We start from the raw sequence: 27,515 nt of genomic DNA, 5'->3' as shown, positions 1-27,515 counted from the left end.
TACATACCTACACCTCTAATAGAAGGAAGGACGACACTGACCTCTGACCGACTTCTCTCCTAATCTTTTAAAGTTTAATTTTCGATTCGTAATGAATAATTTTACAAAATAGATCAATCATGTATGTTAAATTTTTATGTTTCTTCTTCCTTACGAGTAGTAATATTTTATGGAGTGTGTGCAAATTGAAATACTGCAAAATGAGTATAATTATATAATAAAATGTATTTAGTAGTGGGTGTGGTTGAACGAGAAATTTTTGGGGGGTGACATAAAAAAACTCATCGGAAGAGTCAGCCATTTTATAAACGTGGTACCATTTCTTGCTTAAAAGTTCAATTTGTATTTATTTTTTAGGGAACGGCATTTAATTTCTGTTTCGAATTAAAGCAATTATACGATCTCACTTTTTGGTGCGAATTATTAGTAAACGAATAATAAAAAAGGGTTGATGATTTTGCCATGCTTCTGGAAGTGCTTGACTCATTATAACAACTATTTTAGAACTACTGTAGAGTGGTGAAAGTGAGAAAGAATTTCAAAATTTCAAATTTTTTTAAATGGGGTTTCGAAAATACAAAATCTGTTGAAAGACTTATAATGTTTCTCACCATCATTTCATCTCATAGAAGACCGTTCTTTTCATACATAAATTGGTATGATCGCCGCTTATCAATTTCGCAGAGTACCGTCCGAATTCTACCCTTCTAGTCCAACCCACACATCATCTTCCGTTCGTTGCATGGTCAAAAACATGACCAACAATTACAGGAAAAAAACTCATCCAAAAATATAATACCAATCAAACCAAGATGATTTACATAACTTTCTCTCTATTCCAACGACTGATTGACTACTAACATACGTACTCTGACTGAATTGAAGAAATGGTCCTCTATTATATCTTCTAGCTCTTTCTCTGCCCTAAATTTCACTCCATACATATCCCACAGTTGAATGAACATATTTATGTAAATGAGTCAAAAAAGTAAATAATTTTCAAATGAAAAGTGAGATTTTGGGACATTTTTTCATTGTTCTCTATCCGCTATGTATGTATAATTATGAATTCTACTTTTCCTATCAAGTATTGAAATATGTGTGAGTTTTCATCTATTTGTCTCAAGATATTATGTAATGTCAGTATCACAATCACAACACCATATATAATAATATAGTAATATATATATGTATGTATATATATCCATATTGTATGCAAGAATATCCGTCTGGTAAATAAGCTTAAAGACGACGAGACGAGTTATCAAATTGACTCTGTAATTTTGACCAGTTCATTCTATATAATTGGTAAAAATAGTAGTCACCACCACTACTTATAGATATCTACATTTTATGATCTAAAACTCGACAAAATTTTAGTAATATCATTCCAATTCCGTATTTATTTAGGAGGAAATGTTAATAATAATAAAAAGTAAAAGAGATTTTTTTTAGGAACACGAGTACTGTTAAATACATACCATTCGTAAAATATTGTTCTTGTTGATGAATGAGATCACAAAATTAACAAATCAGACCGTAAACATACGAGTTTTCTGAAAAAAACTCCATGTATATTCAATCAATTTAATAATGGCACAGAAATTATATAAACTTGATTTCCTGTCGTATTTAGTAAAAAAAAATCTTAAATGAGTTACTATTAAACGATACAAAAATAAAATAAAACATTGATTTTGACGACGAATTTCAACAGATTAAGAAAAAAAACAAAGACAGCTTTGAACGTCGTATAAATAATATTTTTCAGTAAATTGAAAAACAAGATCGAGATTGGAATATAAGACTTCATTGAAGAGAGTACTGCTTTACATAATTTTACCTTACAAATATCCGACAACACAATTATTTACGCAAGTACGACACGTTTATGGTAGGAAAACCATAAAGAAAATAACCATTGTTTACGAAGAAAGATAATAATTCTTAACCCTACAATAATAATTAATTATTACGTCCTCCGTACGTAATAACACGATCCTAAATAATCCTAACTGTTATAATAATATTTAATTAACGATAAAATGACACCAAGTATTTTCTACCGTCTTCATACTCGATAACATAACATAGCACGCCCTTCATTGTCCAGATTTCCCTTTTGGTTGTCTCTCGTCACAAAATCCTACTTTTTTCTTCTCGTCCCCACCACCAAACCATCATTTATAAAAGTCGGACAAACTAAATTTTGAAAATTTTCTCGAATTTGAAATTTTTTCTGTGAGTATTACTGACTAGATTGAAAATAAAAAGTTCCAACCGGATTTGTAAATAAATTTTTGAAAGTGAAAATCAAGTATTTTTACCCTTCAATCTTTGGCCAACTTTTGCTCTATCACTTCGTTCACTTGCTTGCACTCTTAATTGTTACTCTCTCTTCCGAACCCATTCATTCATTCAGTCGTTCCTTTTTTGCTAGTCTAGATTTGTTAAAAGTTATAGATTTAATTTAATATATGTATATTTACAACTCATCAAACTGCATTTGAAGATGTCGTTTTTTTACAAGCTATTTTAAATGAACTGGTACTTTTCACTGGTAACCTTCGTATTTAAAAAAAAATGAAATCATGTATCGTTTCATACTTACCACATTTCATTTCAAAGAAAACTCGGCTTGTAAATAACTGGATTAAGTAAGTTTAAGTGTTAATAATATCAACAATTTGAGACTCAAGAGTTCACGAGTAATTAAATTCTAAATGTAAATGCTTATCTGTACTCCCACTTTCTAAATATGTTATAATTATAATAATAATAGAATGACATGAATATGTCCACTGTGTTTTTATATATCGAACTATTGGTAAATTGCTAATTATCCATATTGGTAAGTAAGTAGTCGTTGTCTGCAGGCGTTTTAGAATCCCGTTTCTTTTTTAATAAATCATTTAGAATATACGGATCCTATTAATATTGTGTTAAACCCATACTTTTCTTAAGTAAGTTATACACTATATAGTTCTTTTTCTAATATCATCATCATCGGTAGTCCTAATTGTTGTCGATATCAAAATCAATATATACTTTGCAATCATTATACCGTTTATAAATTCAGATTAATATATCCCCTCAGAAAATGGGTCATATGAATTTTTATACCTTACTTACATACTGATTCATACAAAAATTGCCGTTTAACGGCTAAAATTCCATTTAAAAATCTTGAATATTTATGTATCTCCTGCCCTAACAGACTGTGTTATGATTTCGATTTTTCTTCTAAACAACCCATTTTGAATATCTGGTTCGAAAGTGTACGAATGATAATAATTAATTTCGATCATATTTAAATTTTATCTTCTATTCTACCACTTTCTATAGTTAAATATATCTTTATGTCAACTAGCTAACTAACACTGGATCCTGCATCTAATCACTTTCACTGCAGTTTTCCTAAACGTTTACTGTGTTTTAATAATCGTTAATACCGTCGGGAAAAATTTTTCTACTCGAAACGTACAATTATTAATCTTTAAGTTATAAATATGGACAGACAGGTTTTTAAATATCAGAATTAGAATAAGTTATACATATTTACTTAACTGTGTAGTAGTAATGAACTGGCCTTCACAGCATCTTGTTGTGTAACGTGTGGGAAATGGAGATCATTATTAGTTTTTTTTAATTTATCATACATAATTTGAGATTGGGGGAGTTATAAGTTTGTTGGTTGGTATTTAATTCAATGTGTGCTTAAAATCTTGCCTAACTCAGAGGTGCAGTCGTCGAACTATGTCATCATGATAACGTTTAAAATTTCATGATTCAATTTCAGATCTGAAAAGACTATCACAATTCAGGTCCCACTCCGTCATCCTCTTTCACTTCTTCCTCTCACTTTCACTTTCATGTGCACATACGTAGCTTCTCCTATTCCTCCAACACTTTCAGCTTTAATAACAATGATACGATTTCTTGAGAACGACATTTACAGCAAGAATCTATACTCGAAAGGAAAGTAAAGTGAATACCAATCGCATTTTTTTCCATTGTTCCACTTTCTCCCTTGCTCGTTCGCTTGCTTTCATAAAACCAAACCAAGTATAAGTAAGTATTTGTCGAACGAACTATAAATGCAAAAGGTCGTTAAAAACTCATCAAGTCATAAGAATGAATGTTCTCCCATATATTTACTGACTGAGAGAGAAGGAATCTTGCTTTCTTCTCGCTTTCTCTTTGTTCCTGGCTGCCCACATATTGATTTACTTTCTTTCTCCTCGGAGGAAAAAAAGGATAATATTATCGTCTCAAGAAATTCACTTTCTTCAAGTTAACATTTACATTATATGATCAATTTCTCTTCTGCTGCTGGTGATATTCTCGTTGTTAAATGGCCTCGTTATCAGTCATCACATTTACTTAAGTTCTAGTGACAGGAAAAAAAACTTGGTGGTAATTATATATGTACGACTACTCATCAAGGATACTGTGGACGAAGGGCTTAAAAGTGTAACATCCTTATTGAATATACGTAAATACATCATAATACAGAAATAATCTAGGTTAAGTATTTATGTATCAAGCTAAGAATAATTATCATTCTTCTTTTATATCATAGTTGGATTTTGGACTGGGTTTTTCAGTTTGATTGATGTCATCTATTTTTGGGCGTGGTTGGTTGGATGAGAGACGTGCAAAATCAAATTGCGACGAACGAGTGAATTTTTAGTGATGACCATGTAAAACCTAATTTTGAAAAAAATAATCCAAAAGTGTGTGAGGGGATCACTTCTGTCGTAGTAAAGACTTTCCGTTGACGTAGAAGACCTTGAGAAAGAGGAAGAAAGTTATGTATGCTTATCCCACCCATGACTTAAGTATTTGTGCTAAATATTAGTGCATTTATGTATCCAAATCCAAATTCGACTCACTCATAATTTTAGTAGTAGTAGTAATTTTGAATTTTGGACATAATTTTGACTTTCACTGGTTGGTTGTTGGTGGGACAGACAAATTAGAAACGAGGCACGCCAGGAGGGTGTCCGGCAACTGGAAATATAGAGAAAACGACGATTAGTCGCATTTCCTCTAAAGTACGCTTGTTAACAACTTATCATTCATATTTTGAGAAATAATGCCAATTCGTAAATTATTTATGTAATGAAATGTAAACTTGGATAAAAAAAAACAACAAAAAACAATAAGCGAATAATTTCCTTTTTTCATTGCACTTTCACTCAAACTTTTCTCCTTCTTAAAAAAATCAAGCCATGTCACTCATTGTGTACAGCACGGTAAAAATAAATGTTTCCGGTGGTGGTTTGCGAATGATGGATTGCAAGCACATGATTCAATTCTATGATAAATGCGTTATCAACGTGACACGTGTCATAGTTTGTCAAAGACTATGAAGTTCAAACACAGTTTTGCTGTAAGATAAGAAGAGAAAAAGGATTATTAACAAGTGTGCGAATCTGGGAGCTGCATTGTGCAAATTGGAAAATCTATGTAACAAATTCAATCAAGACACACATCACATCACAAAGCGGAATTTTCGAGCAAAATTTTCATTTCATTAATAACCAACTTATTTTATTTATTTGTGCTTTAATTGCAATCATTAGCAAACCAGAACTAAAACCGATAGTAATAAAAATGGGACTACAGAAATAAAAAAAATGAGCAATATTAAATATTTCCAAAAAGATTTGTTAAAGCTCGCTGGCTGCTGTTGAATTTAATATTGGATTTCTTGTGGAAAGTTAAGGCTGCAATAATGCGCATGGAATTTGCAGGAATGGAAAAAGTAGAATGATACTTGATAAGATTTTTTATGTCACGTTTTGCTTTCACGTGACCTCTAAATGCTAAATATTTACAGCAAGATATATAAACAAACAGCCACCCAAACCAACCAAACGCTTAGTATTGCATATATTATTACATAATTAATTAATAGTGCTTACACTCAAAATAATTATAAAAAACGTGTGTTAGTTTACTAACGAGTAATTTGGAATGTTGAAAATTTTCAGACAAAAAAAAAGAAGAGTGCAAGACAATACGCTTTTGGCTGCTGGCAATAATTTGACATTTACAGAATATTTATTACGCTGGTGAAAACTTTGGCGTATAATGTTACTGACCAGGAACAAGGCAGCAGCAGCAGTTATAACTGATTATTTGGTAGTAAAAAAAAAGTCTGTGGTGGAATGGCAATTAATTAATCAGTGTCGCAAAAAAGAGGTCATAAATAAACAGCGAATTATTTTTGCAGAGTAAAAAAAAAGTACCTTGAAATAAAACACGGTTTCTCCATTTACTTATGTACACACAACAAGAACAAACTTACAGAACCCAAAAGTGGCGTCGCATACTGCTTTTAAATTTAATAGGAGAAGAGGGTCAGGTTTCATTCCATTTCCAAGCATGGCTTAATTGGCGTTTTGCTAAAATTCTTGCTGGCTGCTTGTAAAGCGCTTCCAATTTCAAGGATGAAAAACTTTTCCGTTAGTATTTTTTGAATTTCGGTGTGTGGTACAAAAAATAAAATAAAATAAAACAGTTGCATAAAACAAGGCACATGGATTCTTATTACCTGGGAGGTCCAACTTCAAGTAGTTGAGCATAGCACAGAGAAGGTCAAAGGTCAAACAAAACTTACGCTGGGACTATAATAATATAGCGAGCAGTATATAATAAATAGTATATTTAGTGGTGTTTTGGTGTGTCAACGCATATTCATTCGGACACCAAAGAAGTTAACAAATTATGAGACTAAATGCTTCAACAGATATTATAAAACTGTGGAATAAGCAAAAGTGTAATATTTCATTATTGGTTCCAAAACAAATGTCTGTTTAGGAATGTAATCAGGGTGAAAATGTGTGGTTGGTACATATAAAGGCGTTTTGGCACAAAAAGTTTTAGGTCCATCCAAGCTAAAATGTGCTTTATGTGTAATTGTACAATGTTTACAAACTAAGCAATTATTTAAACCAAGTGTAGTTAAGTAAGTACATTCATGTGTCAATGTCTTGTTCGTGGAATAAGTAAAATCATTCAGTAAATAAAACCAGTCTGATTAATCATACAGCGAATGACAAAATAAAAATCCGAGAGAAGGCGATCGGCGGATGGCAGAGGCAGGCGATATGTATCTGGCAAAACCAACACCATCAAAGATATACAACTGAAAACAAATCAGAACTTAAATAAAAAAATAAAGGTGTAGATTTTCAACCCATTAACAAGAAACAAGAGAAAAAATAGAGTAGGAAATAGGTACAGATTTATTTACAGGAGGGGGATTTAAGTATTTAGTAGCACGATAAGTTGTCAAGAATCTTGTTATTGTTTGGCTCTCCTAAAATCTACGATCAATTTATCAACGATTCGTTGGTTGCCTGGTTGGGTATTGCTTTCTTCCAGATAATGCGAAATCTATTGGTTTTATTCTTTCATCTACATCTCGCATCTCTCACAAAGGGATTCAATTAATGAAGAAATACTTGGCTAACGGGAGAGAGAGAAAGCATTCTTCGTGTCGTCTCTACTATCACATTGTGATGGTTCGGATAATTGTTGGTTGGTTAGCCGTGATGATGCTCAATACGTACGGAATTTCATTCTATTTCATGGGAGACCTCGCACATACATACATATTCTAACTGGGATGAAGTAAGTTGGTGTGGGGCTGGTGTGGTCGTGCTAAACACTTTTATGTGCGAAAGAGAGGCGTAAAAATTTCCAAATTCCGTTTCCTTTCTCTTTTATTTCGTCGTAAAACATGACTTGGCACTCTGGAGACTTCATCGAGTGTAGATTCTGCTCAAGTATGGCTGGGAACAATAAAATTTGTAGGAAATGACAACCATCCTTCTCCTATTGCTTGCCACCCCAGACACAGAAAGAGAAAGGAGATATTGCCAAACCAACCATCACATTACATTAGGCAAAGAAAAGGCGAAGAAGAGATCAACTAACTATCCCTGCTGCCTGGACTGACTCTGTCCGGCTTTTTTCCTCAGCGAAAACTTTCCCCGGGTGGACTCGTATAAAAATGTGGAGGTCTCTCTCTCAAAATTGATACGTAACAGAGTCAAGGGTTAAAGTTCAGCCTCATGAAGGAATCAACACACAAATAAATGGGTGAAAAGAAGCCCTCTCCACCAAACCAACGAGTAGAGAATGATACACAAAAAAGTTTTGGTCAACGAACGAACGACGTTGCCAGAAAACTGACAAAACTTCCGTACACTCAAAGCCAAGATCAACCAACCAACCAACACGTGCACGTATGTATGTATGCAAGTTATATTTGTCTACCAACTTTCTCCAACTGCTCGGGATCATATAGGAAGAGATCATTCAATCGGAAATTATAGGAATTTTGATGAGGTTGCAAAGTCAAATACAAATAAAATGTTCCCAACTTTATTTTATTTGCTCTTGTGATGATAAAATTTTACTTTCACTCGACAGACTATTTATCCTCGGTACATACGTACATAACTTGCAGCCTTTATTTGTCTAGTCTAAATACGACATTTTATATGCAGAATGGCAAAACAGTTGGCGAGTAAGTAAGTAAACTATCTCGTAAATACATAAATTTAGGAGAAAGCCAACAACCCACAAGTCCCAAACCGAGTAAAACTCTTTACAGCTCAGGCAGACAACTATAGGTGGATTAGGTTTTAATAACGATGTCAAGAGGAGAAATAGACGGGGAAGAAAGAAAGAAAGAAAAAAAGAAGAGCTTTTTGCTAATTGACACATAGAAAGTCAAGACTATTACTTCGACTTACCCACCAGCATACACGGCTTGAATATTGATACGCGTGATTGAGAGAGAGAGAAGTACATAAAAGCGTGTTTGTTTCAGCTTGATTGGCTTGGTTCTGATTTCAATGACTGACTCAATGAATGAATGAATGCGAATGAAGGGAAGTTGACGATAAAAGCGATTTAATTGTTAGTTTAAATAATCCATGTCCAGAGCATTCACTAGTAAAAATATTATTGGCTTGCTTGCTTAGTGGCACTGTAATAATGAGAATACTTCACTTTGAGTGTGTAGCTGCAGCACGAACGAACAATCAAGTAGAGGCAGTAGTTGAATAGAGAGAGATTCTAATAAAAATATAAATACTTACTTGCACGGCACAGTACATTAAATAGTGTGGCTTAATAATTATTTGTCAACTCATTCAGTACGAAAAGGGTATATTTTTTGCAAGTGGCACGATTTAGATAATGGACGAGACGAAAATCAGAAGGCACAGTCAGAGCGGATTTGTCAGATTTTTTAATGCTAGTTTAATTACGGACAATGGTCGCGCGTTATAAATAGACACACACAGTCGCATATGACGTGTTATTTTATTAATTGGATATCATGGCAGTCAGGCAGCAGGATGAGGAAGAAGGGAGAAAGGCGACTTTCTCCAATTCGTATGAATTTCAAGGTAGCCAAAAATGACCAACTTGGTGAAAGTAAAAATGGCAAAAAACACTACTAATTATTACTACGAGTGAATAACTATTTTCGTGCGTGCAGTGTGTGACGGGCGGTGGTGCATCATCATTCAGTCAGAGTTTCCAACATTTTGTGTATAAAAATGTCAACCTCTTCGGCGTACGTACATGGACAATAACATTTTGCACTACACATCTAGTAAATATTTAAAAAGACATGAGCAGAGTTTTTGTGAAGGATAAAGTGGTTATTTGAGGGACGAGACGAAAACAAGTCTATTTTGAAGTCAGCGAGTATAGGTGTAGTAGCAAATTGAGATATTTATAGAGATGACTTTCTACTTGTTAAGTGTTGAAATGTGTAGCTGCAAATTTAAACTAGCAAAATCCAAAAACCACAAATGGGGACGTGACATAACAAATGGCGAAATGGTGTAAGGCTGTCAGTAATAAAAAATGAGGGAAAGTATGTGCATACATACAAGCCGTGAGTCTACTCAGGTGAGGAGGATAATAGTATCACCACCTCAGAATTGATACATGGGTTAGGCTGGAAATTAGTTCAACTCAGGATCAGTCAAGTGGTGGGTAAATATCCGGGATTTTGTTCTGACTGACGTGTCAACCCAAGGAAGACAAATGAACTGACAATGGAACGGTGAAAGTTAAGTTGCTTATCGTCAGCGGGCATGTATTGAGCTCGCATACTTTGAAATATTTACCCTGTACTTATAAGCTTGAAAACTTAATACATAAACCCGAAACTGTCACGTATGTGCACATACATTTCTTATATTCAGACCCAATAAGGCGACAAATCTTAAATTGATAGAAAGATGATAACACAAATTATTTAAAGAAAGCTGAAAAAACTGAGTGAAAATACAGGCAATCTTTTGTGTGGGCACGGTGTGTGTCATATCAAAAGTGCGGAGATACGTAATTCTCCCAAAACTCAAGCAAACCTACAGATTTAATAAAGCAAAGTGTAATTCTTGGTTTCAAATTCCACCAGGTTTGGTTTGATGGTACTAGAAATATTGGTGTGTCAGGTTGCAATTCGCAGTGGGAATAAGTAACATTGGTTCCAGCGTTAGTCGTCGTTATCACATTTATATTGAGGAATGCATCTTCTTGCTTCGTGTAGTCGTCGTCTCATCCTCAATCATCATCGGACCCAAGCCTGACAACGTATGGAGACAGGCGCAGGATTTGGTGAAAACCATTTCAGGGAATTGCGGGGGTTGGTTGTGGTAGGAGAACGAACGCGAGAAGTGATTATCTCCGTTAATCGCTGCAAAATCCATCAGTAGTTTGCATGCAAAAAAACTTGTGTGTATGTAACTACACCCACCCGCCCATACGTAACAGATTGCATAAGAAGAGGGGGGATGAGGGGAATAAAGTATTTTGCAAATTGCGAGTTCACACAGCGCTGATACCAGACTTTATATATAAGTAGCAGCACACTATACAGCAATAATAAGTAATATGGTAATATATGCTATGCTTTGCTTGCCCAAACCCACAAGATATGCAGAAACAAAATAACGCACAAAATAAAATGTAGTGAAACACTTTGGCATGGCGGGATTAATAATGATAAAGTGGTCCAATTAATCGGCACCCTCACAGAAGTAAAGATCTGTAGGTGGACATAGCGTCGCGGTTGTTGTTGGGGTGTAGCAGTTTTTATTATTTTTTGTCGCTTGTTAATTCAAGTATTTATGTAGTAGCTTAATGTGATATGAAAAAAAAATCAGCATGTCCATTTCAAAACGTCAGTATACATAAATATATATTCAAAAGTAGTTTTAATATGATTGTTATTATTACGCTTTGGTCACGCTCTGAGATGGTGGAATGGTAATAAATATGAGGGGGTGGGGTATATATAGTTTGTGATGGGTGGTGCATGGTTATTCAGCATTTCGCATGACAATAATAAGAAGAATGGCATTTTGCATTTTGGCGTATGGCATGTATAGCGAATAAACCAACCAACCAAAAGAGGAAGCTTCAATCAACTTGTTAAAATTTACTTTTTATATACATGCTCTCTTATAGCTTAACACTAAAATCTCAGTACACATTTAAAATCATAACTGTAACTCTTACAACAACAACACTCATATTTTGTTGGAATAATCATAATAAAATTCTTAAACTTTTCTCTAAAAACCCACTACGTTTCACAGTATACTACACAAATCTCGTCACTGTTTTTAAAAATATTTCTAATTACGACCATTGATCTCTAAAAGAGGAGTAGTTCAGCTCCATTATTCTTTACACTACGTTCTGGAATTGTTAAAATCTTTCGTCATTTTTTAAAACCTACGACAAATAAAATTCTAAAAATTCTGTCTCTGTCCTCGTATTTATGTAAATATTTAGCATATAACAAGAACACACAAAAAACAAAACTTAAAATTAAAAATAAAATGTGATTTTTTAGTAGTAAAAGACAGCATAAAATCGTACAGACAGATCATCCGTCCGTACCGTACACGTCAAAAGTCTAAACAAGCTATATAGTAATTAATCAGCATTGTAAAAGCATAAGGCTGTAAATACAAATTTCCAAATACAAGTCAAGCAAATCTTCCAGTAAAATAAGCTATAGGAGGAAATTCTATAACCCTAAAAAAGTTACATATTATCCATATCTTTATGTAGCTTAGTAGTCGTATGTTGTATAAATATTTGAATTTGTCATCTTGCATAGCATGGTTTTTTATATAGTACGAATCAGGAACGAGAGAGAGATTCAAGTCGGCAAAAAATGGGTGCTGCATTTAGCCCTCGCTGTCAGGCAGACACCCAATAACGATAACAATTAGTGCAAAAATTTCCAGTGTCAAATTAAAACTGATTTCCATTTTAAATCAGTCAGCGACAATATATGCATATGTGAATATACATATACGTGTCATATGTACGAGAGTTGGCATACAGTCTCATGTGTACTAAATACGTATCATATTTATATAAAAAGCTATGCAAGACGATAATCATAAAATGCTTAGATAACAACATAAAGTCAAAAATCCAAACACAAAATAACTTGACAGTCTAAAATAGCTTATACATAACTCTACAAAAAACTTTGACAGTTATATTATGCTGGCTTTTAGTAGTATTTTTTTATAAAGTATGCCAAAAAGTTGGTTAAATGTTATTAAATATATAGGTAATAATAACGCTATCACAATTATTTTAGAGAAAAGTGCTAAAAAATCAAGCTTTACAGGAGGGTCAAGTCAGATTGAAGAACAATATAATAACTTTTGCACAATACAAATTACTTGCAGTGGCGGAGGCTTATTGGTGTGGTGGCATTGCAGCAGAATTTCAAAAAATTTCATATCTTAACACATTCGTTTACAGGTTTTTGTTTATACATACACAAATATTTTGGTTTTATAAATTCTCAAAGCAGTCAGTTTAGTAGTCGTCAGAGGCTGCCTTGTGGCCGTTTTGTTTTGATTACACACAAGGAGGGAGGGAAGAGGGGGAATAAAGCGGAGATTATATAATGCAAAAAAGATATTTTTGCCAACATCAAAGCATGTTTTTATTATTACGTTATTCTTTTTTGCATATGTGGAAATGGAAGGAGTGAATTTCGGATATTTTATTTAGGAGGAGGTGGATGTGGTGCATTATCGCATTACCATGTTCTTTTTCCTTACTTATCAACTTTCTATACCCAGTTAGAAGTCTTATATGTTTTGTCCTATCACTTTTTCTTTCCTACCCTTGTCTGATGATGTTACATATTCTGGCTAAACTCAAACCTTTTCTCGCCTGAGTAAGATCTTGTAAAAAAAACAATCATAAAAGCAGACAGCTTTATATTTATCGAGTATAAAGCAATTTAGCCGAGATGAGAATGAAGCTGTAAGGAATAAATGTAAATGGTGTTGATAGATAGCAATGAGGGGGCATCATTCCATAGATGTTTTTAATAGGTGGTGGTGGTCAATATCAAACCAGAAGATATGGTCATCGTTGTCCTTACAAATAGATATACGTCGTCGTCACTTCATTGGATACAAGAACGGTCCTCTCATGTTCACAATCCGGCCCAAACGTTGATCAGATCAGAGCGTGAGAAGCAAGTCAGCCAAATAAAATAAATCCGTCCTTTGAATGCAAAATATTTATGTTGCTCTTCTCTCAGAACATGCCAGCCAATTACTTTTTATTAATAGCCAAAAGGATGCAATCAAGTGATAAAGCATAATAATAATAATGACGGGGTAATAAATGCACATTACCAAAAACCACAAAGACAAGACCACTGCATAATAACTGCGTTCCCATTAAACTGCATAAAGCATCAAGTTTAATTGAGATTTAGCACTATCATTTATTAATAGTAAGTATTATGTAAGCAGTAAACACCAAAACAGATAGATAACATATTTAACAAGCTACTTATGTAAACTACAACAATTAAGATGGAACAATAAAACTGGAATAATTGGAATGTGTATTTACAGTCAAGATTTTTTTTCTTATACAGAGATAGAGCTAAGCAGAATTTCGTCATCTTCTCATACATACATACAATTACTACGCATGTAAATAATTTTAGCCAGAGTTTTGTCAATTGTGGTAGGTGAAGGATAAATGGATTAATTAGTGTAGGTAGGAATACAATACAATAATCATTAAACTATAAACAAAGCAAAAACAAAAGTATAATCTACTAAATTGAAATACAAGGGTCACAAACTACAATTATTTTGCGTCAAAAACAAGACCAACAAGAGTACTTTTAATAATTTTGAAAATCTGCCTAACCCAAATAGCCAGTCTTGTTTAACGATATTTAACCTTGTATTTTTAATTTCATAATCCTAAATTATATAATAGAAAGATATTTTAGGCAAACTATTTTTGCCAACCACTCAACGCTTCGTTACTACTGCAGTATGCAAACTATGTAAATAGCTTGAAATGAAAAGCATACAGCTTATTAGCAACAAAATTAGCGCGCATAAAACACGGTTATTTTAACACTTACTGAAACTAATGATAATAATCTGACCTTATCCTATCCTAAGCTTATTAGACCGACGCTTTATAGTCATTTACTCATATATAGTAGTACTTTCACTTTCTATACACTATTCTGTCTGCTACCAATAATTTTCTATGTATGTACTCATTTCAACGTCAAAAATATTACAGTCCTTTTTTGTAACGTTCTTTTAACCTTTCTAACTTGAATTTCTAGGTGGGTCTCATTCTCTTAACGCCTCCCTGCAACCCCCCATTACTCGCCAAAGCTGCGGCCGCGGCCGCTGCAGGATTAAAAAGTTGTTGCGACCCCATCGTCTGAGCGCCAGTCACCACTGGCATGGGACCCCTTCCAATCTGACCATACGCAGCTAAAAGAGCTTGCTGATTTTGCTGAAGGGGAAGTCCCCCCGCAGCTGCAGCGGCCTGATTCGCAAACTGCATCCCCATCAAGTGATTAAACTGAAGATTGGAAGTGGGGATTCCTGCAGCGGCTAACTGATTAAGCTGCGCACTCTGTAGTGCAGCAGCAGCCGCGCCTCCCTGTTGATGACTTGCCATCATATTTGCCCTCTGTTGGGCAGCCAGTTGGGGGAAGGACGCGGCTAACAATGGATTCATGGCAGCTACAGCAGCAAAAGCTGGGTTAAGTTGTCCCTGAGATGCTGCAATACTCTGTTGAAAACTCTGTTGTTGTTGCTGCTGCTGTTGCTGACCTACGGCTGCATTTGCTGCAGCTTGTGCGTTAAACTGACCTTGGAGAGCGGCAGGGTTTGTGGCGAAAGCGGTTAACATTGCCTGATACTGAGCCAAAAACTGTTGCTGCTGTTGGGGTATGCCCCCAGCCTGAATAGAACCTTGTAATGGATTTGCACCAGGGTAACTTGCAGGATTAGGGGGAGGTTGAGGATTTTTATTAGCTTGCAATGCCAACGGGGCCCCAGTGTAATTAATGGCTGCCAGTGCATTATGGTAACTCTGCGCGGCAGCGGCGTAAGCCGAATTGTTCTGTGCAATTACAGCAGCATTGTTTGACAGAGCACCTCCGACAGCGGGACTGAGACCATTCCCTGCGGCGTTATTTGCAGTACGCATTCGTTTGACAGAAGATTCTTTAACATCTTCGTCAACCTCGTTGTTGGAATTATTGACTCCTCCCCCTAAATTATTCCCATCAACGTCGTTATTTTCATCTGAAGAGTCGGGCATACGTTCACGCTTTACGTCATTTCCCAAAGCATTAGAGTCCAGCGTACCGTTAGTTTGTTGCTGATCTTGAGTGCTGGAGGAAATGGGGACTCCTCCCGAAGTGATGGCTGATGCGGCAGACACTGCTGCTTGCGGGACAGTGGCTGTGAAAATAATTGGTGTAAACTAAACTAGTACAGCATGGCCTTAAGCAAAACACCGGTCACAAATTACTACCACAGCTACAAGTTTTTATATAGAAAAACATGGCTTATGTATTATATAAATGTATATATTTTCGAGGCTTGGGAGCGGAAAACGGATCGAAATCCACATGATCCACATGCAAGCAACTTAAAAATCATCATCACGGAGATAATAATAAAAACGAAAAAAAGAGTTTTGGAAACTTACAAGAAACAGGCACGAATGGCTGTTGCAACTGCATCAACTGTTGGTATGCGGCTGCTGAGGGGTTGTTGGCCGGTTGATACACACCACTCTTGTCCGCAGGACGCTTGTAGGTAACCATACCAGGGTAGCTCTATAACACAATAAAGGACGCCCAACAACGTTAGTTACGCAAGTTTGGCGACAATTCGGTGTCGATAAGTTAAGTTCATCCCCAAGCCTTTGGAAATACCTCTTCGATACAATATCCATAATGGATATTATTGTTGGCCCAAAGACTTTGACTTACATCCAGTCTGTCGCCACGTGAAACTTTCTGTTGGAGAACGGTCTGTTGTGGAACGCCGAGAGGGGAAACTCCTCCCGATGGGTCAGACGTCACCAGAGGGACCAGAGGGCCTGTGGCGAAGTATGGATTGTATCCTTGTCCAGTCACGCCAAGATATGGGTTGGCTGCCTGCTTTAAGAAAGTGTTCATATAAGGCTATAATTCCCGAAGGGTGAGGAAGAAAGTAATAATACAAAGTTGTGAATTTCACCAAACCACTAATACGCTAATAGTTTAACTCCACAAAATCATGAAACACTTACAACGGGAGGAACTTGTCCAGGGACGACGGCCTGACCTGGGGCCAAACCCATTTGCTGCACACACGAGTACCAAATTAGATTAGTTTTTTTGCATATCTTTTATGTAAAATTTTACAAGTTCCATACCTGCATCAGTGCATTTTTCAGGGCGAGGTGATTGCGACCATTGATCAATAATTGGTCTTTCAGGTGAAGGGGAGGATGGAAGTATTTGCATGGTGGCTTTTCTCGGTTGCATCGACCCTGTAAACAAAAATAACATGATGAGTGATGATGTCAGTCGACAAGGTATTATTATTATTATTATGATTTTTAGATACTTGAGAAGACTTGAGAGCGAAAAGAAGAGGAAGAAATGCAATTTCTAATATAATTTCATCCATCATTAGGAAATCAATCTCTGTCGTGATCCCAACCAACCCAACTTTAGCTCGAATCCTGAACATGTTAACCTTCTTGTTGGCAATCATCCATCCAACATCAATACTAAAGTAACTACCCAGATACAGAGACGATGAGCCATGTCAAATTGCAAAAAACATAGTACGTTGAAAACTTCATATTTCTTGCTGTCACTCTATGAATAGGATGCATTCACGTCTTAACCAAACCTAAGTCTCTCTCTCACTGCCACCCGTAGGTCGACTCGTGCTGCATATACTCACACATCCCAATTTCCACGATATCTTGCTCTCTTTTTCTAGCGTCTGACAGAATCGGATCTCCTACCTTAATCTTAATCTCATCTTGGTGTAGACGGGAGACGTTTTATGCTTATATATAATATAAAGTTGAGCTGGTATACTCATCCATGCATCTATCCTCTTCCTGCTTCTAGGTAAAATGCAACACAAATGCGACTTGTCCTCGACAATACCAGTGTCCTTCACTTCTAAGGAAGAGAGAGAGAAAAGTTGTTTCTTGTTGAAAGTTCTTATACATACATATCTTTCATGACATCGCATCTCTTCACCCACAGCTACATATACCTCAACTCAACCTACATTTAATAAACAAACGGCAACATCATAACATAACACCCCAAAACCCAGACAAGTCAGAAAAGAAGCTGTGCAAATCCGTCATACGAAATGAACTCTTCATCATCAACTCACGTCTAACAAGTTTCTGCAAAACTATACAAACTTGCAGAAGCACGTCATGCCGTGAAACATGAAGGGCAGGGAAAAACTAACCAGGCTCAAGTACGAAGTTCACTATAATGCAAAAACACACTGCCAAATAACTTTGCTTTCTCGCCTTCGCAAATCAACACTGCTTCTACTTATGCAATTATTTGTACAGTAAATATTGTGCAACATTAATCAAATAGGGAGAGCCGTTCAGGAGAGTAAAATCTACACAACATCCGCTCCTCTTTCGCCTAATAATTCGTAGAATAATCAATCCATGGTAAATATGCTGGAAGGAAGTAAGGAAGCAGACTACATAATTGGATATCCTCCTCCTCCCTCTCGCCCACCGCAAGACGTAGAAATCGTTAAGAAACGACTGCTGCTGGTCAATCATTAATCTTTGAAAGTACACTGCCAAAGGGTAATAATGTCAAACAACAACTGTGTTACTGCACATTTCCACATAAGTATAATTCCAGAGAGAAGCAATCATGACTTGGAAAATGCACAGGGCAGTGATGATAACACTACAAAATTAAAGCATCTTTATTACTCTCCCACCCGAGAGGAAGACTACGCCAGCCCAGGTGCCTACATAATCTTGAGTCTTATTACTTGGTCCACGACGACGACAACAAGTCCTTCCAGATAGTGGTACAATTTTGCCCATTTATCCATTTCACCACTCTTTCCTTCCATTTCGTGCCTCTCTCTCTGACTGTGAGTATAAGCCCTTCATCTAGGTTTGCGTTTGGTTGGTGGAAGAGAACGACGGAAGGAGCTTGCTGTCTACATGGCTTAAGTTATTAGGATTCCTTCCACCGTAAAGGCAGCATAAAATGTATAAGATCGTGATGCAGAGCGATATTATAGAACAGCCAAGCTGGTGGTGTGGTGTGGCACGGTTTGGTTGGAATTATGGCTCGTGGTGTGGCTGAAACTCGCTCTCTCGCTCCCGTGAAACCCGGGTGCGGGTGAGTTTGCTGTATGTGCTCCGTCGCTGACTCGCTTTTCGTTTCCTGAACCCATCATCATTCTCTAAACAAGCAGTTGAGCTCTGATAAACGACTTTTCTCAACTAGGTCCTCTCTCACTACTCTCCTTCTCTCAACCCGCATCCGTAAATATATATATACTTTGAGAACGAGTTGGGACGATTGGATGGAGAATTTGTATAGTTATAGCAGCACCAGGTTTCTTTAAGAAAAAGATGGAAACATGTGCGACTTTCAGAGAGAGAGAGAGAGATGTGATTTATACTACCAACCTGTCACACTGACTCTCCTTCCCCTTCTTCTCGCTTCTCTCTCGAGTTTTCAACTTTACTTTTCAAGCCTGTATATATCTCAGGACCAAAAAAATGTCGCGTTTTTGCTGGTCAAAATTCTACTATCATACGTACACCGGCAAAAACACAACCATGTCAGATAAACCTATTGGGTTTCTCAAGTGGAAAGAGTCACTAATACTGCTCGCTCCTGGAATGTATAACATTTCTTCTGGGCGAAAGAAATGGAAAAATACTTTACAACAATACATTTATATATGTACGAGACGAGTGTCGTTCTATACGTTTCTTTCCATTTCCATTACGTCTGTCTCGCTATCAAGCGTTCTTATCGACACTTTAACCATTATTTCGTTAAGGAAGAGGAGAGGAATGTCGCACGATCCGACAACGACTGCCTCCTCCTCCTCTGCTGAACCCCAACTGGTCGTCGACCAAGGAATGGCATTTCACATCAGGCAAGACGTTGCTAAATAATAATAGGATCTCACTCTTCTTATCCTTGTATCATCATCCGTGATGATGATGACACTAGAAATTCTACACAAAATAGGTTACGTGCAAATCTTCTCCTGAGAGAACGAAACGAACCCCTCCCACCAAACTCCAAACTATTTGACTTTGACACAAGTACAAGTGTTGGGTTGAGCTCGTTACACTATGAACCGTGAAAGAATTTTCACATTTTTCATCCTATCCTCGCTATCTGGGAACATTAGTCATTTTCACTCTCACGTGCTACCTCGCGTTCTTTCTGCTCACTTGTTGGAGATATTTTAACCCCGTGTAACAAATCAAACGGGGAGCTAGAGTAGTATCACTCGGATATTTTACAAACTTATCAGCGTCGTTAGTATCAATTATCACTGGGTCACATACTCCACATTTCGACATCTGGTTTGCAAGTACAATACAGTTATCAGCATACGTATCTTTAGAAGACCGCGTTAATATAGAAAATTGGGTGCAAGGCAGATAACAAAGGGAATAATTAATTTACAAATATGAGCGAATGACTCAACCCAAGTAGCAATAACTGCAAAAATGACGACGTAAGCCAATTTCCAGAAGATAGCTGATGAATAATAAAACTACCCACCAAATCACATTAAATGTCTAGCCAGACAAGAATGAAATAAAGTCTTTGTAATGAATTGTGATAAAAGACAAAACAGCTCATTAAGCAATTTAGCACATATCGTAAAAACAAACAAACACAGAACCGGGATAAAATTGTCTTTAATTTTATTGACCCAAGTTACAGTTCCCGAACAAAAAAATAAGTGAAACAACTCCAGGGAAAAGTATAAGTAGTCGGAAAAAAGAGGAGAGAGTTATACGTTGTAGCAGGAAAATAAAGTAAAGACAAGTCACAATGTTTCACTACTACGAGATACTAGTTGAAGTTGATGGGGCTGGCGGAATTCGCCAAAAATTGTCAAGAGACATCAAATCTGCTCGTAAATCGGAAAACTTTGTCGTCCTGTGTTCTAATTTTAAGCCTTTGCGTCCTTCCCATCACGCCAAGTTAACAACATCTCTCACTTATTCGTTATTCTATAGCGTACGTATGTAGCAAAGCTTCGTTACGTTCATCGAGTGAGTACCAAAACTAGCTTACACCGAGGCTCAGTCAATAGTTGGTAGACATTTTCTCGTCTCCTAATACAACTTTCTCCATTACCAAAATAAAAGTCCTTTAGCAAAGACAAGAAGAAGGAGGAAAATCGTCTCAAAAAGACCAATTCCACTCCAACGTCTTACATAGCAGTCTGCCTTTGGGACTACCGCCTACGACAAAGACGCGAAAAGGTTTTCCACCAAAAATAAATTTTGCTCCTCCAATCTTTCAGTAAGCTCGAAATTATTATTATGATTTGAAGCGGTCATTAAAAATATTAATGCGAAACCCCCAACGGCTGACATTAATTGCAAGAATTAAATATTCTACTGTGCAATGCTGTAGTGCTTGCCTGCCATTATTATTGGTGAGACATAAAAGGAACGTGCCCTACGTACAAATGATCGAGCCTTGACCGGAGGAGAAACAGATGACATTATATTATAATCCCACTCGAGACCAACGCCACATAAATCCGCCGACGCGATATATATAAAAATACACAGGAAAAAAGAGAACCATTCCTCACAAATATATATCTCAACTTCTTCCTTTCCGACCGACCAACCAACCAAACAGACATTTCTCATAAAAGAACCATATCCACGAGAGAAATTCTCAAAGACATGTCATGAAATAAAATGAACATTTCACCACTCACTCCTTCGTCGCCGTTTCACTCTTTCTCCTGCTCCAGCTAACTACCCGCAACTAAACCGGACGGGCATGCGATTGAGTTTGAGTTCACTAACTAGCAAAAGTAAAACAAATGTCTTGTCTCACGAACAAAACTTGCGATGAAGAAAATGTCGGCGAATCAGCTCTGTTGCACTGCTGGCCAATGTAATTCACTAGTTCTACTTCAGTAATTCCTAATTCCTCCTCCATTCCTGTACAGTCCGGAAACAAAACCCACTCCAAAAATAAGAGAAAGTAAGTGCTACTGCTTTTCCAACAACGCAACACAATCCACCAACTGATTCCACAACTCTGCAAAATACAATTGAGGACGAGAACACAACAACAAGAGAGAGAGTGAGAGAGAAAGTTCATTACACAATTTCATCCAAGTTTACGACGAGAGCAAACTAATTCTCCGCTTTTCGTAAAAGAGAAAGCTGACGATTCATACTCAACAAGGAGGAGGAGGAGGAGTGGATGGATGGTTATATGCATTATATAATGTGGGAGTGGTGGTGCACAGGCTGGCTGCCGGGTGGAGGCAGTTTCTTCTTCATTCGATAAGAATTTGACAATGCAATTTATAGCTTTCTATCAATGAGCTCGTCTTGACTTTCTCTTCTACGAGGAGAGTTTACCAGCAGCGGTGCCGGACGAGAAGGGAAAGCAGCAGAGAGCTCTCATAAAGCTCATTGTGGAATCCTGCTTCCGTTCCTTCAGTACCAACAACAAACAAATAATCAGCCCACTCTCTCAAGAAAGTTGAGCACAGAGAAAGTTTGGACACTTGCTCTAAACGGAGTAATGCAATAAATAACGTTTTGTAAGTACACAATTTAGACATGGACATTTACTTCGCTTGGATGAAAATCGTCATGCAAAATCTCTGCAAGGAAAAAATGCAATATAATCAAATTAAAAGTCCAAACTTGGTCGTAGTACATACTTAGAAAATCGTAGACATGACTGAATCCTCCATCCACCAACTACACAAACCCACCTTTGACTTTTGAGAAAATATGACAAAGATTGGTTGCTCATATCTAACCGAAATCCTCTCAAAATCAGCATCATCCCGGATTCGTATCACTTTGTTGACAAATCCTAATTCCTCTAATGCAATCTAGTGTCACTCTTCCCTCATGAAAAGAAAGTGGTGTCGGGGTCTGCGACTGACACAGAATCTCATTTGCATTTCCGCACGAGACGAGACCGTCCAAATTGCACACTCATAAATAAAGCAAGCAATACAATTCCCTCCTGCCTCCACCCACTCGTCATCTTTCTCATCAACATAAGAACAGACAAATGTCCTCGTTCATCCGACTATAGTAACTGGCTAAGTACTATTACGCCTGGCTAGACAGGAATGAATTATGGGACCAGGGTGATAGAAAGTCATCATCAAACCAAGTTGTTACGTTACACACTATTACCAACCAGCAGCCACGACTCTGCCACCAAACCAAAATGGATAGATGGACGAGGATGGAAAAGTGAAAGCATTATCTATTCAAGTCATCCAACAACCAAGTTTTAACCAATACCGCTATCGATTCACCATCCATCCATCCATCCATCCATAGTCAGATGCTTTCACAACTTAATACATACACGGCTATGAAATCTCTCTCTCTCTACTAGAATTACCACATGCATACGTGGTTGAACCGAGCCTGCACCACTGCTCCCAGCTGAGTGTCAGTACGTGTAGTACTGCACGCCAGTCTGACTTTGATGAAGAGATCCCTTGGAGTAAATCTTAATATTATAATGTATTCAAGTCGGATCGTCGGCAGAATAACAATAACTCGACACACTACGAACCCAATGTAACCCAACTAGAGCAGAACGGCGGAGCCATATCCGGTATGACAGCCAGCAAGCAAAGAGAAAGTGTATGTACGTACGACTCATGGTAGCGAAGAACATGCATCCACCGACCGACCGACCACTGAAGTGAACTTATGACGCCCCGACACGACAACGACGACTATAATGGCATTGGATGGATGTTGGATTTGTTGGATCTCATCTCATCTCGGATCGAATTTGAACCAAGTAGAGATTTGGGGGATTTGGAGAATGTACGACGATTGCCTCGATGGAAGGCCACCACCAAGAGCAAATAAGCAGCAGGCAAGATGACGTCTGTCTTCTCTCCTGTCTATCTATCTATTCTCAATCCACCAACGTCGTCTCGTCCTCCCAACACAGGGATCGAATGAATGCAGGAGAAAGAAGAGACAACATTACACGTCCGCTGCTGCTACCGCTTTTCTAGACGCAGTTGGTTGGTTCGATCTGGGTTTGGAATCACACAGAAATCCCATTAGGGATCATGGAGAATTCTCTCTACTTGCTCCATTCCCTCGCTTCCTTGCTGCCTGCCTGCCTGCTTTCTATTCTCATGGCAATCAAAGCTATTGCAACAATGAATTGAAGAGACCTCAGGTTTATCTTTACTTACAATTGGGCATTAGACTTTAATATATTATACAGTCAATATTATTGGCATTTAGATTGGTTTTAGTGGAAAGTACACACATACAGTTAATCACGGATTTGACCATTACTATTCAGTACGACGTAGCAGCGTATGTATGGCATGGCTCAATTTTGTAGCAGGATTTTTCTCTCTTTTTTTCTGTTATTTGACAATTTGTTGGATGTTTAGTGTTCAGTTAGTTATCTCTCTTTTTTTGTCTCGCTATACTCTGCCCTTATTCTGAAAGTACGTGACTTGTTTCAGTTCATTCTTTGAGCTGATTTCCGGCCACCCACTGAGGACTGGACTTTCACCAGCGTCGTAGTCGTCGTCAGTCAGTTCAAATGAAGAACGAAGAAGAAGGGTTGCGAGTTAACGAGATAAATCCTTCTGGACAATATCATTCTCTTTCTCTCTCTCTCTCCAGAATTACTTTTAATGGAAGAGCGAGGAGGTGCAAGCTGGAAACATGTGCAATAACACACCATACATGTAATGATATTGCGCCTTTCATCGTTTCAAACGTGTATGTGCACAAAGAAACTGGGAGAAAGTACGTATATCGTTTCTGAAAATGAGAATTGTCACAACTTTTTACTTTGTTTGAAAATGTTCATGACAAAGACACGTACCAAGTTCTAACACTAATCATAGTTTACGTAACCCACAGCAGCACTATAGTAATTGGGACCCTGAAAGTCATTACATGTGACTCATCCATCACCTCTAGCTAATCCCTCAAGGGCAGATCATATTACTCAGCAGTAGATCACAAGACTCCACACAATGAGACAATCCTTCCCTGCTTTCAATAAGGTCTACAACCATGTCAAACTCAAACTCGTCTATAAACTTGCTGATCTGGTGGTGGTGAACCACACGGCGAGATGAAAGACGACAAAATTTCAAGGACTTTCACCAGCTTGTGAATAAATTATCTCGGAGGAGGGAAAATACGTCCGTATGATGACTCAAATCACGCCAAGTATCATATTCGCTCTGCAAAATTTATTTCTACACGCATCCTTGATTTTGAGCCAAATGGTGCGTAATATATTGCATTCTCCTGTGATTCGAATTAGATCAAGATGCACAGACAGACACAGAAAAAATATAAACGCAGTTAAAAATGATGTCCCACCCGTCTGATTCTAAATACTGCTTATTACTTAACTATTCACCTATGTACAAATAAATAACAAAATCTGTTATACCCGTCGAGCACCACTCAACCTATTTATTTATCCATCACCCACCCGCAATCAAAAATTAAAATGGGACAACAAATATACAAAAAGATGATAAAAACAACACAAAACTTGAGAATCCGAGCCTCCTCCTCCTCCTCCTGCTCGTTTAAACCAGTTGGTTTGAATAATTCATCCAGCCACAACTTCTCAACCAGAGTTCGAAACTACAGCAGGCAGACGAGTCGGTCGGTCGTACTTTCGTACATTTGTGTTCTGATTTTATTTTCAAGTCGCTCAACTCTTCTCTAAACTCACAGTAAAGTCATCGTAGGCAACTCGCATCATAAATTATTCTTTGACGAAGAACACCTCTTCTCTACAATTCAGCTCAAATAGTTGTGTTTTTGTTTGCAGCTGAGCCTGAAGTTTATGACTTTGGAAGAAATATTACAAAAGTACGAAATTTCTATGATTGCTTATTCGACTTGACTCGTCGAGTGGAAGAATATGGTGTGAAATCAAACCAAACAGTATAAATACTTGGGTGGGCAAATTAGCATAAAAGCAGCTCCATACTCCTCAGCTGTCACAATTACATAGGGAAGCAGGGAGCTGGAGCTGGACACACTTTCTCAAAAATATTCCCAAGGGAGAGATTTCTTGTACAAACTTTTCTCGCCGAGATAGAATTAACAATTTACTTTGCTCGTCTAGAAAAGCAAATTAGGTAATCGATGGCACAGCCAAAAGTGAAGCATGCATACATAATTCTGCTCTTCTTCTGGTGGTAGACAGGCACATGTACATGGTGGAGGAAATGACAGTTGTGTTGTTGTGAATTGTGAGAGATATCAAGAAAGAGAGGTAGTCTGTTGCTGTCATAAGGATGTAAGTTTTGCTGCTGCGAGAGGTTTTGCAGGAGACTCAATCATTCTCTCGAACCGTAAAGTAATGAAACTTTCCACTTCTCGCCTCCTCTTCCTTCTCGCTATTTTAGCACTTTCCAACTTTTACTAGTAGTACTGCAAACTCCAAATCACATCCATATTATAGACACCACTTGAATCATCCAGCTACTCAAAAATTGGACAAACTAAACTAAGGTAAACGAAAGTATGCACTCGACTCTATAAATACTTGAGGATTTTGAGACAAGCCGTGCCAAATGAGAACCAATAATAACGTTCTTCTTAACTCTCGCCCACACACGCAATAAGAAAAAAAAACATCAACTACTACGCAACTGAAGAAAAAACACTTATAGATAAATTAGTAGGCATCATTGCACAGTCACGAGAGAGTTTTTGAGGCAATTACACTTGGAATGAAATATGAGCTTGTGTTTCTTAATGTCGATGATGATGATTCGATTCGACTAGGAAATTCGAAATGAGGTTTCTAAACAGATATGAAAATTACACAGAAAACGTATGTACGTAAACCGGAGCAGTCAGCCCTCATCCAATCTTTGTTGTTGCAACACAGAGAAATAATAAAATTAGGGAGGCCAACTCTATCCACAATAAATACGTACATAAACAGCATTAGCGTCCCCATTCATACTTTTGACAAAGAGATACTCAAGTGGCTTCTCTCTCTAGGCTTTCAGTCGAGCGAGATTGACTTGATGTCGCGGGGAGAATCTAACAATGAGTCTTGTGATTTAATTCATCTTCTGGAAACATGTTTATGCCTCTTATGCACACACGTGGAAGAGAAGGAGAGAGAGTAATCTCCTTTCTACTGAAATATGCTCTTTCAGAAACAACCGGAAGGAAAACATGGGCACGGTTAAAAAAAACTATTTTATTTAACAATACCTCTGGGCTCTGCTTTGATCTATTGTATGACGAGAAGAGATGGGAGTACATACATCCACACGACCGTTCATTTCCTTTCATTCATCTCATCTCAAAAATCTGGGTGGTTGGGAATCGAATCTACTCCAGAGAGAGAGTGGCTGCCTGAACAACTTCAACTTGGAAAATGCCTATTTTTCTATTTCCATCATCACTAACCAGAATAATGTGTGTGATGTGGTGGTGTGTATTCTGCAGAATCAATGCATTCCATCCAAGTCTCAATCTCATAATCGCACTCGACTGACTGACTGACTGATACTTTTCCTCTCTCACTTTTGCGCCCTTATCCCAAGCTAAAAGTGCTTCTGATGAAAGTGGGATGAAGGTAATAATAATACAATGGGGGATACTTTGAGCTTTGATGTTTGAACTTCTGCGTGAATGGACGGATGATTATCCACCAGTATCAATAATGATAATAATCTTTCAGTCCAACAACATGGCTGAGTGGGTGGGTTGGTTGGGTAGTGGTGAAAAACGAGTCGTAAAAATATACACATCACTCCCACCACAATGTCTAACTCGAGAGTAATTACACCTTTATTATCCTCGCTACTTATATAAAATGTAACGCCCACAGGGAC

General features: G+C 37.3%; 1 protein-coding gene across 8 annotated transcripts in view; it reads right to left on the bottom strand.

Moving 5' to 3' along the window:
* Positions 1–11,462: 11,462 nt before the first annotated feature.
* Positions 11,463–27,515, bottom strand: part of LOC110845213 (polyglutamine-repeat protein pqn-41) — a 59,081-nt gene continuing 43,028 nt past the window's right edge. Inside the window, exons 5-10 of one of the 8 annotated variants that reach the window (XR_004834008.1) lie at positions 16,792–16,908; positions 16,666–16,719; positions 16,307–16,534; positions 16,078–16,207; positions 12,482–15,827; positions 11,463–12,163 (exon numbers count right to left, since the gene is read on the bottom strand). Coding sequence is in view for 4 of the 8 variants with exons in the window: in XM_022091580.2 (XP_021947272.1) it covers positions 14,689–15,827; positions 16,078–16,207; positions 16,307–16,534; positions 16,666–16,719; positions 16,792–16,908 (1,668 nt within the window). In the remaining 4 variants the exon portion in view is untranslated. Of the gene's footprint in view, positions 15,828–16,077; positions 16,208–16,306; positions 16,535–16,665; positions 16,720–16,791; positions 16,909–27,515 lie in introns of all 8 variants that reach the window. The other 7 variants (XR_004834009.1, XR_004834010.1, XR_004834011.1 and 4 more) reach the window with 7 other exon arrangements.

The sequence above is a fragment of the Folsomia candida genome, unplaced genomic scaffold, assembly GCF_002217175.1.
Source record: "Folsomia candida strain VU population unplaced genomic scaffold, ASM221717v1 Fcan01_Sc002, whole genome shotgun sequence".
Taxonomy (NCBI): Eukaryota; Metazoa; Arthropoda; class Collembola; order Entomobryomorpha; family Isotomidae; genus Folsomia; species Folsomia candida.
Note: the sequence above shows the minus strand (reverse complement) of the source record. Positions and strands in the feature narration are given on the sequence as shown.